Source organism: Phacochoerus africanus, chromosome 6 (genome assembly GCF_016906955.1).
Source record: "Phacochoerus africanus isolate WHEZ1 chromosome 6, ROS_Pafr_v1, whole genome shotgun sequence".
In the NCBI taxonomy this organism is placed as follows: domain Eukaryota; kingdom Metazoa; phylum Chordata; class Mammalia; order Artiodactyla; family Suidae; genus Phacochoerus; species Phacochoerus africanus.
Genome location: NC_062549.1, coordinates 78176782 through 78194814, shown reverse-complemented (window position 1 = coordinate 78194814; position 18033 = coordinate 78176782). Strand labels below are relative to the sequence as shown.

The 18033-nt window shown below is 45.7% G+C and overlaps 1 protein-coding gene across 1 annotated transcript in view; it reads right to left on the bottom strand.

The window, feature by feature from the left end:
* The window catches only part of LOC125128686 (suppression of tumorigenicity 18 protein-like), a 138760-nt gene that overhangs the window by 55041 nt on the left and 65686 nt on the right, over positions 1–18033 (bottom strand). The window contains exons 9-12 of the mRNA XM_047782868.1: positions 15596–15679; positions 12337–12536; positions 5190–5993; positions 1780–1914 (exon numbers count right to left, since the gene is read on the bottom strand). Coding sequence (XP_047638824.1) covers positions 1780–1914; positions 5190–5993; positions 12337–12536; positions 15596–15679 — 1223 coding nt within the window. The remainder of the gene's footprint in view (positions 1–1779; positions 1915–5189; positions 5994–12336; positions 12537–15595; positions 15680–18033) is intronic.

Below are 18033 nucleotides of genomic sequence, written 5' to 3'. Positions count from 1 at the left end.
AGCGATTTACCCTCAGGACCTCGCACATCAACAAATGAAATCTCAACCGCATTCCGTTACTTCACCCACCAAGCTCCCGCCCCTCGGATCTCCGGGCTGAAGTAAATGAGCCCTTGAGAACGTCCATCATTTGCTCAGCCAGCTTGTCCGCGCTTTGGTTTCTCTAGATCATGTACGGTTAACACTGGACTTAAATGAGACTTTTCCTGCTGATGCGTCACTTAAATGGAACAGCTCATAATCTTCCCTTTACATTTAGGTGCTTTTCCTTGGGGGCCTGGACAGAGGGCATGACCCATCCAATAGTTCTTTCCATCTCTCCCGTGCTGAGTCAAGTTCTGAATTTGGCCTCTGTTTCCTAAGAGATGTTATTTTGACCCCCCAATCCCCACCCACTGCTGTCGGCTGGTGGTGAGAGAGCACGGCTGAGCAGACACTTCCTGCACCCGTGTGAGCAGGACAGCATGGAACCAGCTAGATTCAGCGCTTCACAGAACCCACCTTTAAGAAGGCTGACACTGAGGCACTCCCGGCACTGCGGCTTGTGTGGCCCCAGAGGACGTTCAGTAAGTAGGCTCAAAAGTAGAGGATGAAGGAGTTCCCGTCATGGCGCAGTGGAAATGAACCCGACTAGGAACCATGAGGTTGTGGATTCGATCCCTGGCCTCGCTCAGTGAGTTAAGGATCTGGCGTTGCTGTGAGCTGTGGTGTAAGTCACAGGCACGGCTTGGATCTGGCATGGATGTGGCTGTGGTGTAGGCTGGCAGCTGTAGCTCTGATTAGACCCCTACCCTGGGAACCTCTATATGCCATGGGTGTGGCCCTAAAAAGCAAAGCAAAAAAAAAGAAAAAAAAAAGTAGAGGATGGAACACATAGATTTTTAAAAATTTAGGAGCAGCCCCGCCCACTCCTTTTCATCCAGTTTCCTCATTGACGGCGGGGCCATGAGTGGCAGACCAACAAGGTTTCCTCACTCAGGGCCCTCAGCAGCTGCAGGACATCCTGGGCAATGTCACAGACACCACCTGGGCCCACGTGCAGAGAGTGGGCAGGGCAGTGGTGATGCGACCCCCTCGAGTTTAGGGGAGCACGAGGCTGCCAGTGAGAAAGACCATGGGGCATAGAGGGATTACCAGGCCTTTCCTTCTCCGGATTCTGATGCTGTGACATGGGGGCCTTACTGACCTGGAGAGCGCCCCCTCCCTCTGCCCCGCCAGGTCTTGCTAAGCCCTAGGAACAGCAAACCCTTTTCAAAGCAAACCAACCTGACTGCCTCCTCCATCAGACTCACAGGTCCGGACACTCTCCCCCTACCCACCCCCCCAGGGCCAGGGCCAGACAACTGCAGGGAGTCCCCAAGCCCCAGGGCCCCTGAAGGGCTTCCAACCAGCAGCCTGAGGATAGCTCCCTCTGCTCCTCCCACAGAACCACAGCAAGGGCTCTGGCCACAGTTCTCTCCCCACCACCCCTGGCTGGCCCTGGTTCTTCCTCAGGGGGGCCCACTGCCCCTGGCTGGCCCTGGTGCTTCCCCAGGGCCATGCCTGGCCTACAGTGTCCCCTCCTTTGGGGAACTGTCTTTTCCATGTCAGGCACCTCCTGATCTAGCAGCCTTGCTGCACCCTGAGGTTTCTATGGATGTGCTAGATTTTCATCACCTGGCTGGACAGACATGGTCCAGACACAGGGACCACTCTGTACTTCTGTTCCTAACTGCAGCCTGGACGGGAAAGTGGGTGACGTGGAGGGTGGCTCGCCAGGACGAGGCAGATGGTACTCACTCTCCAGGGGGACCCGCACTTTGTGGGGGCACCCAGAAAGGCTGCGGTGGTGGGGGTAGAGCCCGGTCACGTGGCCCGTGCCGTCGCACCCGGGGATGGGGCACCTGGTCTCCCTCTTCTCGGGCCTCGGGGAATCTGCAGAGATTAAACCAAGAAATGTCTGGTTACTCCTCTCCCCTCCCACTCACACAGCGGCCTTGCTGGCGACCTTCTCATTCTGTTCAGCTTTCTCATCACAAACATTCTTCTCACATTGCCTTGAAGGAGACCCTCAACTAAGACCTGTGGAAGCAGCGAAAATGTTTTCAATTTTCTTGGTTTCCTAAGCAAGGGCTGACCCAGGGCAAGGGGGTGCTGAGACACAGAGCCCGGTTTGAAGTTGTCAGGTCACATCTGGTAGTCAGAGCCTCGTTGTGAAAAGTCAACCCTACACCAGGGAATGAACAGACTCTGGAAAAGAAAAACAAGTGGGAAAGAAAGAACTTATTTAAGCCCAAATGACCTCCCATGGAGGGAATCTGGAAAAAGCCAGATGCAAAATTAGGCCATATTTGAGGAGGCGGGCGGGCTGTCCAGTGGGTCCTGGCAGCAGGTGGGCACGGCAGGTTGTGTGTCATGCAATTACTAGGGGGCAAGGCCTCAGCAAAGGGGAGGAGCCAAGGGCCCTTCAAGCTGGTGCGCCACCGTGGAGGGAGGGGCCAGCAAGGAGAAGGGGCAGCCCCAAGGAGCAGGCGTGGATGTCTCTGGAGAGGCAGGTTTAACGCCGTGATGTGGAGACCACACGTTTTCTGTAAGAGACAAAGGGGCATACGCTGACGTGGTGTATGATTTTGTGGGGACACTTTTTTCCTTTGTCCTATGTTGCCAAATTTCAGACGGGTCTGGGCACATGTCTGCAGAATGCCAGTCAAAATACTGCATGTTCTATCCACACTACTATATATAAAATAGATGAGTAACAAGGACCTACTGTACAGCACAGGGAACGCTACTCAACACTGTGTGACAGCCCACAGGGGGAAAGAATCCGAAAAGGAATGGATAGATGTGTATGTATAACTGACCCACTTTGCTGTGCACCTGACACTAACACAACATCCTAAGTCAGCGAGACACTAGGAAAATTAAAAAACCCAAACCTCCATGTTTGATGAAACGAGCCTGGGAGGCTGACACCCTGTGAGGGTGACTGAGAAGCGGAAGAAACCATGTGTTCCTGGCTGGCCTTCCTCCCGCAGAGCTCATCCAGGTGGGACTATAGGCCTAACCCACCCCTCCTGGCCTCACTATCTGTCCACAGGAAGCCAGAGAGGCACCTGACCAGGTGTGGGCGCTCTAGCCCATCCTGCGCGCCTGCAGCCCATCCTCTGCAATAAGTTATGTGGCGACTCTACTTATACTGCCACCCGATTCCCCCGAAACGCTGGGTGCCAACAGTGTAGTCAGACGCTGTCAGGTTAGAATTGCTGACTCCTCTCAAGGTTTGGGTGAAACGATGTTTTCAAATCCTCTTGTTCTCCCCCAAGGAGCGAAGTCACGGCCCAACGCGCATGGGACAGTATGACTGCGGAGCTGTCGTTCTGCACGACTGCTTACTTAGGAGCATGGAACACGCTCCAGAAGGAAGAAAAGCTCCACTTAGGCCCCTACACCTGGGCAGGGGCCAGAGTGAACTTGACTGGACGTCCTCTGGGTGAAGTCTGAGGCCCCTTAGGCCAGCTTCACGATTTTGCCTGTTTCATCCTGGTTTGGCCTGGAGCCCCCCGAGTGGGCTCCGAAAGCCCAGGGCAGGACCTCGACCACACAACGGGGCGCTCTGTGGAGTCAGTCATCCAGCCCCCACGTCTCCACTGTAAGCTGTATTCGCAAACACACTCTATTGCCTTGTTATACTGTGTCAGCAAAAACAGTTTTCAAAGTTTTATAAAAATGACCAAAGTATCGTCGAGGGTTTTAAGCTATGGCACCAACAATTAAAGTGTTTCCAAAGACCACGCTTCACTGGCTGGAAGAGAGTATCACTTGTAAGATGAAACATTATTTTGTGTGTTGCCAGGAAAGGAAAAACTATTGAAAATTAGATAATGGCACACCCTTCTAATTCAAAATGGGGAAACTGTGTGTCTTAGAATGAATGAAATATCGTATCTTGGAAGTGATGGGGTTTTGGAATTTGAAATAAATTTCGTCTTTTTTTTCTCTTCTGATTTTGTAGTTCATTTGCGAAACCCCCACAGACAGGTAAGTTCACCACGTTTCATATCAGGTGCATCAGACCTAATCGTCCTGTCCCAGACCTCATAGGTGTCATTAATATTCTGACCCTTTCCAAACCTCACAGTATGTTTGCCTAGAACTATTATCTTGCTCCTCACTACATGGCGTTCTTTTATTCTTTTTTTTTTCTCCTCAGCTCTGAGCTGCAAGACAACATTTGAAATGACTGCAGGTGAGTACTAAAATGAATGTAAAATATGCAGTTTATCTCTGGATGGATAAATGACAGCAATCAGAACATCTAAACCTATGGATGCGTTATTCCTGGAAGCCCTTTAGGTTCACGACCTTGAGTTTCTCTAAGACACTCCTCCCCTAATTCTGTGGTTCTCAGATTTTAGGGTGTCCAAGAATCACCCCAGGGATTTGTTTAAAAAACAAAAATGGAGTCCTGAGGCAGTGAGCCTGATGGGATCCTGGAAATGCCCATCTTAACATGGCTTCCAGGCCCTTGAAGACCACCCCCGGGGACCCCACGTAACAGCAGGCCCACCTGTGCCAGACTCGGGAGGGGGCATGTTTATGGGGACAGCAGACATAGTTCTGCAAAGTCTGAGGGTCGATCTGTAAGGCATCCTTCAAGCACATTTACTCTCATTCAAGTCTTGTCCAGATGTTTGTGGCTCTGGAGTTGGAGATAAAGGCATTAACATCCAGCTTTGTCTTAAGAAGAATCGGAGCACCTGCCTGGTTTGCAACTGGTCTGACATTATTTTGAAGCTCAAAAGCAGTCGGATGATCCCAGAAAGAGGGTGTGAAAGAAAAATTAAATATCTGGAATCGATTCAGTCATAAAATGTTTAAAATACAGTATATACTAATGTACTTCTAACATAGCCATAGACTCTACTTTTTTAAAAAGACTGTATATTTTGAAAAAGCAGTCATGTGAAAAGATACAGGCAATGATCTTTTTTTTTTTTTTTTGAGTGTGAAAACCCTGCAAAACTGACCAAGCTTGATCTGAGAACAATCTAGAGAGCAGGAAGAAAAGCTATATATTTTATAATATAATTTAAGTTTTTAAATTGTGTTGTCAAAAAGCTACCTGGAAGAAGCAATCACACCATCCTCATTATTTTTCTCAACTCTAAAGTGATTTTAAATCAGGTAAAAGCAGAGGCGAGTCTTACGTTTATTGTGAAAGGCTTGTCTTCCGCTCATGTCGGTAACTTTGGTTTGCCTCATGTCCCCCGAGAGGTGCTCCAGCAGAAACCTGTCCAGCTCCTTGTAGGTGTGGTGGAAAACACAGCCTCGCTCAGCCTGCAGGGCGATCGCCTGCTCCAGCAAACTCAAGTTCCCCTTGGCTTTCTCCAGCTCGGCAGGCTCCTCGGCACCCGTCACTGAGGCCAGGCACCCGCGATCCTGCCCCTCAACCCCGGGGAGCAAGGGCTGGGCTTTGCCATCGGACTGGTCCCCGTGCGCATGAGCGGTCTGCACGGTGGTCCCTTCTGCCTCCGAATCACACGCGTTTTCACAAGAGAGGAACTTGTCACCTTCTGTTTTTATTTCGGGAACTTCCAACAGGCCTTTCCCATCATCCACTGCAACGTACCTGGAGACCCTCTGAGGTTTGGTTTCTTCTGAGAAGTTGGAGCCACTGTCCCAGCTGTTCTCGGCACTTTCAGGGTGACTCTCATTGTCGTCAGAGCAGCAGAACTGCAGCTGGGGGTCCTCTGTTGGGTCCTTTCCGCCGTCAGAGTGTGCCGTCAGGAGCTCGCCTCCGTCACCCGCCTCTGCTTTCAGGGACTGGATGCTGCTATCATTTAAGTTTCCACTTGCTGTCTGAATAGATGCATTTTTTTCAAATTTCCCCAAATGCATTAGAGATGTGACCGTGAACTCTTGGTAACAGCCGTATCTGTCTTCCTTCCCATCAGAGTTTTCTTGTGCAGGTGAAGGAAGCTTGTCATCCATGGGTTTTATCAGGATTTCATCTATGGGGGGAAAAAAACCAATATTTGAAAAAGGTGAACAACAAAAAACTTAAGGAAATGACATTGCACACATACGCATATATATCACATGTGCATAATATAGAGGCTTTATTGATTTTATGAATAAAATTATGTATAAAATTATAAATAAAATTTTCAATAAAATTTTCTATAAAATATATGTCCTCTTAACACAACAAAATTCAAACCTTAATAGTCTGAGAATTGCTTTTAAAGAAAGGAGATATTTGAATTTTCAGTGTGCAAGAGCTAAGTGCATCCTAGTTACTGAAATAAATACTCAACCATGGCAGAGTTCTGAATGCGAAATTAGTGTTACTGTACCTCTTACATTTGTAGATCTCAGCCAACCAGAAGAACATCGAATATATGTCCTACTATATATCACAAAGGAAGTAGTCATGGGATTTCTCTGCTAGATGGTAGTATATTTTCAAAACTTATTTGGTATATTTTCTCTACCTCCATAGTGTCTCAAACATTCTTTTGTAATTTATGGAACATGAGCTAAAATATGAAACATATCTACATAGCAATGGTAACTAACAGCAGTCTGAGGCTTTCAGGACTTCCCGATCACTTTCATAATTGTCACACAAAAATTCCGCATGTGTAAATGGGAGAAGCAGCAGGATCAAATAGTATTTTGAACAGCAGCACAATTTCCGGCCTGGAACCTGTGTGCACTTGTGGAAAAAGGAAACGAGCCAGGAGGTGGGAATGCTTGGAGGATGTTGAATGTTAATTAGCTGTTCTTTAGGTCTCGATGGTCCAGGAGATCTGTGACGGAAAACAGTGCCCAAGTGCCATTCCGTCTGCGGGCTGTCCATCTGCAGTCCCAGAGCAGCCATCGGTGTCAGCCCTTACCCCCTCGGCAGTGGCCCATTGGGGTGACAGATTGTGTGCGTGTCTTTCTATACCATCAGCCTCCCCAAGCCAGGCCTGGGACAAACCCACCAACTGGGGAGCAGCGGAGGAGGGGGTGGGGCAGGAGCTCGGTGGCCAGCGCGTGCCAGGCTGTGAAATGCACCAGACAACCATGTAGTGGTCCCTGGCATTCACTAAGACAAACAAAAAAATAAAAATAAAAATAAAAAAAGAAGAAGCAGCAGCAGGACCATTTCTGTGTCTCTAAAGGCAGGGTGGGGGATGGGAAACACAAAATAATAAGCCCCCTGAAAGACTATTAAAGATACGATGTGAAGTGCCTTCTGCGTTAATAAACTTGCGAGGGAAGAAAAGCACAGCCATCCTGGGGAAGGGCTGCCGGAGAGGGTGTCTGTGCTGAAGACAATGTGCCTTTTTTGGGGGGTCTCATTTAATTTTTCATAAACATTGTCTCCGACAAGGACACTCAAAAATACATCTCCATCATCTTCCTTTCTGGTAATTATCTCCCTAAATCAACACTGGACCGCCAGGATCAAGTAAATATTGCCATAGTAACTAAAAGCATTTTTGGATGAAGCGAAGAATTTAGTCACAACACTAGCCCCTTTAAATAATGCTGATTATAGGGTGCAGCCTTTTGTTGGGATCTATTCAACATAAACTGAAAAATTTAACATTTTACTTCCTAGAAAAGAGGCTGTGGCTAAACAAGCACATAATATCGGAGAGGACGGCCTCTCCTCTCAATTCCTATCAGGGCAACTCCAGGTTTAAATAATATATTAAACATAGTCTAAAATGCAAATGAAGTTTTTCTCAATATCACGGTTGGCTATTAAGAGAAAGTGTAAGGGGTTATGATAATTTTAAAGTATTATGAACTACAGAAAACAAATAAAAAGCATTTTCAGTGAATATGCTCAATTCATTGAACTATTCTCTCACTCCACTTAACTACCCACATGTGTACAATAATGATTTATAGACATTATACCTAATTATGCATATTTGGGCTGTGTGAGAGCGCTAACAAAAGCTCTAGAAAGCAACAATTACCTCTGTTGCTTAGTTACATAGTTTAAAATATTCCTATTAAATGCAGATCACCAGAGAGGCGGGGTGACAGCAGCGCACGTGTGCCCGACAATGCGTGTCACTGTGCTGCTGCCAACGCCAGCGTTTTGGGTCACTTCCAGTTTACATAATTGTTTGGTTCAATTGTTGGTTATATGCTAAAAGAAAATATTTATTAATTATTCTTCAGAAGGAGAGGGGCCTGCCGGTAGAGGTGTCGCCGGGCGTCGTTTGCAGGAGCTCCGGCATATGCTCTTCGACCCTGCAGCCCCGTTGCCCGGGTGCCAGTCCTGTGTGGGCACCATGATCACAACCAGGAGTGGGCTGAGTTAGCTTCCGAGGGGGGTTGGGTAGACCCGAGACATGCCCCCTCCCGTCCCCCCAGCTTCGCCTATGTTTCCTGTACGCGTGTGTTTTTATCTTCCGGGGTGGCCTGCTCATCTGCTCCGTGCTTTTGCCGCTGAAATAACCCACGGAGCCCTGCCTTAGGGACTGAGGTTTGCTGCTGGGCCTGGTGTTTGTCTGTGCCCCGATGGGTCCCTCACCGTTTCTGAGCCTGGCACCCTCTCCCTCACAGGACAGCAGGTGACACTGGCAGGTACTCAGGAGATGATGGCCCTCCGGTCCCTTCCAAGGTGCTGCTGTGGAAGGAGCAACAGCAGAGGACATGTGGGCCCCTCCCCATAAGTGGAGGAGCATTATACAGTCAGAATAAGCCCCCCAGTGAAGTGACGCAGTCCGGAGCATAAGGAAGGCTCACAACCACGTCCCATAGGCTCCGCCACGGGGCCAGGAGGCTCAGCTTGGAGGAGGAGGACCCCCTAGGCTTGGGAGCCTGCCTATGGGAGCCTGGGCAGGCCGAGGTCTCCCGAGTCCTGGGTGCCCCTCTTTAAGATGAGGAAGATCCAATGTCCCAGTGACTGATGAGCCAACAATGTCCTCTACCGACAAGCTCCGCCAACAGAAGGGCAACCTGCTTTAAAGCGCTAAGGGCTCGTTCAAGTTCACACAAGCAGCCAGTGGGGGACTGAGAGCCAGACCGGGGCCAGTGACTATTATTTTCCCAAGTCTGCAGACTTTCCAGAGTGAATTAATGTTGTCAATCAACCATACTTTAATAAAAAAATTTAAAAATGTGAATTTATAGGAAAATACTAGAATGCCCTTGTCTGCTAACTTGTAATGCAAAACAACATCTCTAAATTATAAATAAAAATATGCAAAAACAAATACAACAACAAAACAAAAACCAACACATAGGGCACCTCAGCTTTCTTTACATCATGACAGCACAGGTTAGAAAACTCCTAGGGTGCAGCCTGGGCCAGAGGGGGACACCACTTTGTCGTAGAGCAAAGAAAATCAGCTTTTTTGTCCCTAATACATAAAAGTTGACATTTGTTTAAAGTGAAACCTCTCCTCTGAGGTGTGTGGTCATCCTGAAGAGACCTGTGTGTTGGCTCTTCTGCATCAAAACAGCTCCAACAAGAGAAATTCTCTGAAACTCACAATGTGTTTAAAGTTTGATTCCTTTTCATAACTGGATTTGGGGTTTTTGTTCTGTTCCTATAACTCTCTAAGTTACTTTTACAGGTAAATTAGTTTTTTTAGGCCTCCTGAGTATGTACATTTTACTGGGAATAAAAGGTCCCCCCCCCCCACCCCGCAAAGGAATTCATCCCTTAAAGGTTGAAAACTGGAGCAGCTCATCCTTTATTTGCTGTTGAGAGATGATATAGTCAAAGTGTCATCTCAGCCCAGGAGCTCCCACAACCAGGACATGGTCCCCTGACCTCCAAGCACGTGCTTGAACCCGGAGGGGGGTTGCATGCTCAGAGGGCTGAAGGCAACTTGGAATTTTGTTCTTGTGACCAGGAATAGGAGCATCTGTGATCTGTCACTTCTGTAAATGTGACCTCATGGTTTGATGTCACAGGGGCTTTGCCCAGTCTGCTTTCTGAAGGGACACTGGAACATAAAGAGGACTGGATTATGGAGCCCACTTAGCTGGGAAAGAATTATTGTGCTTGTCCTTCAACTGTTTCTTTTCTTTTTTTTGTCTTTTTAGGGCCTCATGTGTAGCATATGGAAGTTCCCAGGATAGGGGTTGAATTAAAGCTGTAGCCGCTGGCCCACTCCACAGCCAGAGCAAGAGCAGATCTGAGCCATGTCTGGACCTACACCACAGCTCATGGCAATGCCGAATCCTTAACCCACTGAGCGAGTCCAGGGATCAAACCCAAGTCCTCATGGATGCTAGTCAGATTCATTCCCACTGAGCCCTGGTGGGAACTCCTCCTTAAATTGTTTCTTAATTCTCTCCTTTCCACACCTCACAGCTCCATTCCCTTCAGCATTAAGTCCCTTTGTTCCCAGTGGTCTCAGCTGTAAAACTGTGGCCATAATTATACACATCTCATGTCACTGTTGGGTGAGTTAGGTGATAGGATTTATGTGTTTTGAATATATTAAGAATTCAAAAACAGGAGTTCCTGTCGTGGCTCAGTGGTTAACGGATCCGACTAGGAACCACGAGTTTGTGGGTTAGATCCCTGGCCTTGCTCAGTGGGTTGAAGATCTGGCGTTGCCGAGAGCTGTGGTGTAGGTGGCAGACATGGCTTGGATCCTGAGTTGCTGTGGCTATGGCTGTGGCTGGCGGCTATAGCTCTGACTAGACCCCTAGCCTGGGAACCTCCATATGCCTCAGGAGCAGCCCAAGAAATGGCAAAAAGACAGAAAAAAAAAAGAATTAAAAAATAATGGCCACTGAGGTTGTAATTTTAGCACATTCATTATTAGTATGAGCACTTCTATTACTAAATGTAAGAAGAGTTAACATCTCTGAAGCTGCAGGTGGCTGCCCATCCGTGCTCATAGGTGAACATTAACTGAGAACCTTGACAGTCGATATTGAGCATCTGCAACAATCATGTGACTACAACAGAAGGTGGGAAGCCAGTGGGCAGATAGGGCCCTGGTCCTCCAGGCACCTGCAAACTGGGTTGTGGTAAAGGAGGCCCATTTTGGTAAATCCTTGATGAGTTAATGTCAGCGAGATGAACTATACCTTGAGTCTAACCACACAGATTCAAGGATTTTTCCTAAGTACTCCATTCAACCTGCAGTGTTCCCAAGTCAACCACAATAGCAACAAGAAACTGACCTGCTCAGGAAAATGAGAAAGTCAAGGATGAGGACAACTTACAGATGAGCCATGAGGCTTGAAGCTGTGTGTGAGATACAGAAAAGCCAGAATATTGACTCAAACACTAGCAGGTGAGGACACAACTCTTCTAATTCCAGAATCTCAAACCGCTTTTGAGCCGAGAGCACTGGAAACCCGGTGATTTTGATCCAAGATTTGTGTCCTCGGTGAACGGGCTGCTGTGTCTTTTCTAGTAACACCTGCGGCTGTTACAACCATTCTATGTGCAGTGGACAATTAGATTTAAGAATCTCTTGCCTTTGGTTTGTACAATGTTTACTTCTTTTCAAATGAAAACGTATTTGTATGCTTTGTTTCCTTAAAAATTCACATTCAGAAAAAATACATATATGTAAAAGAATATACATATGTCTAATTTCATTTTATGATAAGTCAAGCTTTAGATTTCCATGTATTTTTAAAATAAACTTCCAGATTTTTTTGCATGTCCTTCAGTTTCAGTGTCACCCACAAAGTGGTCACTGATCCTGCAGGCCCCATGACCGCCAGGGCCAGTGGGGGTGACTGTAAACTGGGGAGAAGCACATGCTAAAATTTCAAAATAAAATCAGGGCAAGGGGATTCAGAGACGCTATTAAGTAGAAAATACATAAGCAACAAGAATATATCATACAGCACAGGGAGTTATAACCATCACCTTGAGACAACTTTCAGTGGAGTAGAATCTGTAAAAATACTAAATCACTTTGCTGCACATCTGAAACAAATATAACGTTGCAAATCTACTTCAATAAAAAATAAAAATTTGAAATAGAGACAGCATCTCATATCATAAGGGTCTTAAAGCTTATTTTGCAGGTTTCTTTTCAGGAATCAGACATCCACCCCGTTAGGAAGTCAAGACCCTCTTGTACTGTAAGGCTTAGGACATTTTCTTCAACGGGAGGCATAGTTCAAAGCCACGCTCTTTGACAACGGCCTGGGGACGAGGATGCTCTGTGGCTCATGTTTACACTCTGCACCATCAGGGAAGAAAAACCGGTCCTCACGTGGGGGAGGGGGGGAATCAGGGGCCAGTGCGGCTCCCCTATTGGAATGCCTTTTCCAGCCACACAAACCACGTGTACGGTAAGGTAAGACCAAGTCTGTGGGCCAGGGATGAGGTAAGGTGGGGCCACGCCTCCTCGGTACCTGCGCTGGGGTGGTGGTCGGTCTCCAGGGGGCCGTCCTGCCCCTCTGCCTCCGTGCGGTGCGCGCGGCCCTCTTCACGGTCCACGCGGGGGCTGTAGTGCCGCGGCTTCATGAGCAGGGACTTCCTCTTGTTGATCGGGACCCCCAGAGCCTGCTCCCCGGCTCTCCTCTTCTTAGCTGGGGCGCAATCGTAGGCAGCACTGCAGGAAAGAAGGTGAATGAAGAACGTGGTGAAGCAGTTCCCTGCCGGCCGCCCTTGATGGGCCAGGACATCCTTGGGACCCAAGGTCTAGGGTCAGTCCTGAGCACTAACAAAACAGCCCATCCATGGAATCCATTGAACTGTGTAGATTCTATTTTACTGCCTATCAGAAGAGTTAAAAAAAAAAAAAAAAGCATCCTTAATCCCGAGTAAGCATATGTTAATCTGTGCTTTGCTTGGCGCTACACTGAATACCCAGGGAGGGAAGAAACAAGATTTGCACTGGTTTGCTAATCCTAAGAAAGAGCTAATGTGAAAAATATACCACCAGATACAAGAAATGTGTCCAGTATGGATCAGTCACAAGGTTTTTCAGATAGTTGTTTGGGCTGAAACTGCTTATCTCGGCCACAGTTGCACATCAAATGTGAGATGACGTATCCTGGGCTTTGACTTGAAAGACGGGAGTGTGTGGGGGGCAAGCTGTGAACATTTGATCAGCTCATCTCCAGTCGGAGAAAAAAGTGAGAAGATGCTCAGAGCTCTCTGCCATTTGATTCTCACCCATTTGGCACCCAGAACAAACCGATAAAAGGAGGAGAACTAAGATTGGATTTCACAAAAATGGACAACAGTTTATCCTTCCTTCTGCTCTCGTACAGTTTCATTTGGAAGTGTTCCTGAGGGTGGCCCTTTCAAAGCAGGTTGCCTACATGCAGCTCACTTGGAATTCATGCAGCTCACTCTAGGTGCTGAAGTTAAGACAAACATTCTCTTGGCAAGATCCAGCAAGACCAGAGGGTTTAGCCACCAGTGAGGCTATGGCATATATTTATTAAATGCTCTTTGAAGAAAAAAGCAGGGCTTTAGATAAAAAGATCCAGAGAAGAGAAGCCTGGATCAGAGGAACAAGATATATTTACTCCATCTCTAAAAGATGTTTGGACATTCAGTAACATTATGGAGACAAAGCCTTAAATTGTTCTCTTAGAAACACTCATTCAAAAAAACACCAATGGTGGGCTTATTTATGAAAACCATTTTATTTTATTTATTTATTTATTTGCCTTTTCTAGGGCCACTCTCGCGGCATATGGAGGTTCCCAGGCTAGGGGTTTAATCAGAGCTGTAGCCACCAGCCTACACCAGAGCCACAACACCGCAGGATCCGAGCCGCGTCTACAACCTACACCACAGCTCACGGCAATGCTGGATCCCCAACCCACTGAGCAAGGCCAGGGGTCGAACCCGCAATCTCATGGTTCCTAGTCGGATTCGTTAACCACTTAGCCACGACGGGAACTCCGAAAATCATTTGATTTTAAATTCCTGAATTTAGTGGATTTGAAAGCTTCAGAAGAAAAAAAAAAGTGCTATTCCTTCTGGGGAACAAAGAGATTCTGGAAGGAGAGATAATTCAAGAGGGTGAGAAATCTCTCACAAAAGATTAAAAATTGAGGACTGAAAATTATCCTGATGAGAAAGAGAAATGTGAGTTTTGTAAACAAACTAATGTGCTTTTTTTGCACAATTGCTCTGATGAGCCCAAATTTAAAGTTACCATGAACAGATGGTGGAACTAAAGAGAACCTAAGCAGGTGACCAGAGAGCAAACACTTGGCTCCAGTCTCCTGGACCAATAAAGACAAGTAAAGACCAAGGCGCTGGAGCCCGGTCTGTCAAGGAGAACTGTCCACTGTCAAGGAGCGTGACCTCTGAAGGGGGAGGGGCAGGGCAGACAAAGTTCCTAGGAAGGTGAAGTGATTCAGGAAGGTCCCTACAGCAAAGTCTCCTAAGTCAAGTGAATTTCCATCAAGGATGCTCAGAGAATACACAAGCAAGGATAAGCAGCAAGGTCCTGCTGTACAGCACAGGGAACTATGTCCAGTCTCTTGGGATGGAAGCTGATGGGAGATTATATAAGAGAATATATGACTGGGTCACTTCGCTGTTCAGCAGAAATTGGCACAACATTGTAAATCAACTATACTAAAATAAAATAAAATAAAACATAAAAACAAAACCACTTACTCATGATCTCAAAGCAAGACGATTTCTAGAAAATGAGAAAAGGCTCCTGGCAAATGACATTCAGATGCTAATGGAAGGAGAAAAAGTGGATTCTAAAAACCAATTTAAGCATAACATTGATTCTGGGAAAGAGGCTGAGAAGGCTTGTTAACCCAAGTTTTGTCAGAGCCAGGGAGCACTGACGGAAGAGATCCGGGTGGTGGGCGGTTCACACAGAAATGCCAGTCACACGAGTGCCGTTTCTTCCTCTGATGGTTGGGGTGATGAATGACGCTGAACATTCACCACTGGTGAGATCTTTACAGACGGTGTCATTAATATTATCATCCAAATTTACTTATAAGGAAAGGAACGTTCCATTTCCCAAATCACACGACCCGTAGTTGGTGGGGCTCATATTGGAATCTGACCTGCCGGTCCCCAAAGCCCATGGTCTCTCCTATGTGTTGCCAGATCAGAACAAGGAAATGGGGTAATTCCCTCCACCTTTGACAGCTGGGTGCATTAGGACCCGAATAAACCAGCCGCCGCTTGAGTGGGAGGAAGCTGCCCATCCCTGGGCTTTTCCCAGCAATTCAGGACACTCCCTAGATCAGAAGATGATAATGAGTCATGGCAAGAAAAAATGCTGCAAGACGTGGTTAAGACACACACACACACACACACACACACACACACACACACACACACCCCAACATAGTCAACGAGAAGACACTGAATGATAATAAAAATCACATTCAATATTTGAGTCCACATAACAGCTTAGGGAAGGATGAAAAGGATACGGAAGTTTTTATCGAAAGTACAAATGTAGCTCGAGATAAATTACCGTATATTGATACTGTGTATGAAACTCCTTAAATAATAGTAGCTGTGTCATCAGCAACAAATAGTTGAATCTTCAGAAACACTAAATTCCTTGTCCAACGCAGGGGGATGATCATATCCACATGACATGTTGTGAGTAAAGAAGGTGACACCTGTGCTGCTAGCGACAAAAATCGGTCGCAACAGGGCTGTGCTGACGCCCCGTTCTGACTGTGCTCCTTGTGCTCCACCACCATCAGGCTGATACTGGTACCAAGCAACCCCACAAACTCTCCCCGCAGCCTGCGAGGATGAAGGTGAGCTTGTGTGTCCATAACTGCATCCCACTTCTTTACACAGTATTTGTGTTTACATAAATTACATTAGATTTATACCTAACATTTGCTTTAAATCTCACATTCTGTGCATTTCTCCACAGCAAAGGAGCCATGGCCCAGGAAGCATTTGGAGCGAAAATGAAAGGCTTTATAATAAATATTACCCTTTGTGTGTGCATGGAAAATGGTCCCTTTCCCTCGTTTTCCCTGAGGGCACACTATTTTGGCTTTATTGTGACACTTCACTGTGACACTGCAATGAGGGAAAGCCAGGCTTTACATGTCACTGAAAGAAATGCCACAAAATGCTAACATATCTTCTCAAGGTTGCCAGAAATAATTTCCACTGGGTTGTGTTTTCCCATCTGCGGAGCTCGGAAATGTTAAGGAAATAAATGAGCTCTATTATCTATATTTTTCTAGTAGATGAGAAAGAAAGAGAAAAAATACACTCAGCCCTGCATTTATTGTTCTATTCAATCAAACTGTTGCTTTAAACATGCCGAGTCCCTCAGGGAACTTTATCAATGCCCCAAATACCTTTCAATGCCGTATTTCACATCTGTGGTTTTGATTTTATTAAAATATCTTTAAAAGATTTGTATTTTTACTTGTAATTTTGGGGGACATATTTGAAAGATGCTTGCATTTAGAAACTCAAATTCTAAATGGAAACAGTACTCCCTTTGATGACAACATATGGCTGAAATTTTATCCAAAAACTGACTAAGGAAGACAACAATTAGACAACATTAAGGACAGGCGTGTTGCTGGAGGTACATAGAGAAATCAGGTTCACTGGCCTTGCAGGTTTCAGGAGGGAGCACAGTGGAGGAAGGATCTGTGGATCCCCCAAAGTGTATGATGAGCAATGGGCTCCAGCACAATTTTCCAGCTTACTTTCCACAGTAATAAACCCTCAGAGCAAGTTACCAGATGATCTCTGCCACACATTTTAAAATGTAGGGTCAGCAGTAGATATATTTGGAGTACGTTCCCCCCCCCCCAAGGAATAAACAGAAAAATCAATGGAAGTTATGACTCTCTGGGTCCAAGGAAACTATTTACATGCTCCAACATGTCCGTGGAAAATTCATAGTGGATATTCCTACTGATTTCTTTGAATGAAGCAGAATACCACAGACTCATGGAAATGGCTCAAGATGGATGAGTTTGAATTAAAAAGACTGGGAAAAAAACAAAGGTATGATGATTGAAAGAGGAAAACAAAATTATACTACTATTTTCAGAGACATGATTGTGTTGGAGGAAAACCCCCAAAAATCTATAGATGAAATATTCAGATAAGGAAGTCAATTTAGTGAGGTCACTGTTAAAAATGCTTTGAACTTCTATGAACCAGCAAAAAAAACAAAAACAAAAACAAAACTAGAAAAACTTTAAGATAAAACTGTTTATGATCCACTGAAACATGCAGTACTGAGGAGGAAATCTACCAAAAGTTGTGCAAAATTTATACAAAACAAATAACATTTTGAGAAAATTAAAGATCTTATACATGGAGGAATATAAAATGTTCATGGAATAAAAGACTCAGAGCTGCACAATTTCAATTCTCCACAAATGTATCTACTAGATATGCAACCCCAAACAAAACACCACGAAGAATTTGTTTTTTCAGCAATTAGCAAGTTAACTCTAAAAATTGTATGGATGTAAAAAGAACCAAGAACAGCCAAAAAAAAAAAAAAGTCGTGAGGAAGAACAAGGAAGTTGAAAGACTTATAGTTTTGGATGTCAAAGTTTATCATAAGCCTGTGGTACTTAGGATAGGGTGTTATGGGAGCAAATATGAACAGATAAATGGAACAGAAATTGGGTCCAGAAATAGACACACACACATGGTCAATTTATGACAAAAGTGTCTTTGGGAAAAGGGCTGTTTCTTCAGTAACTATCATTGGGTCAACTGGATATTCATCTGAAAAAAAAGTCTTGATTCCTCCCTGTGGAATATACAACAAACAATTCCTGAATGATTATAGATTTCAACCATGCACTGTAAAACAATAAAGCTTCTAGGAAAAAATGTGAGAATATCTTTGTGATTTGGCAAGGATTTCTTTTTTTTTATTTTTGATGAGGAGAAGAGCCTACTTATACAATGATAAATAGTTGGATGAGATTTAACAGGGAGGCAGATCTATGCAAATCTAAAAAAGAAAAAAGCAATTTCTTTTCTTTTTTATTCTTTTTTTTTGGGGGGGGGTCTCTTTAGGGCCATATCCACAGCATACAGAAGTTCCCAGGCTAGGGGTCCAATTGGAGCTGCAGATGCCAGCCTACACCACAGCCACA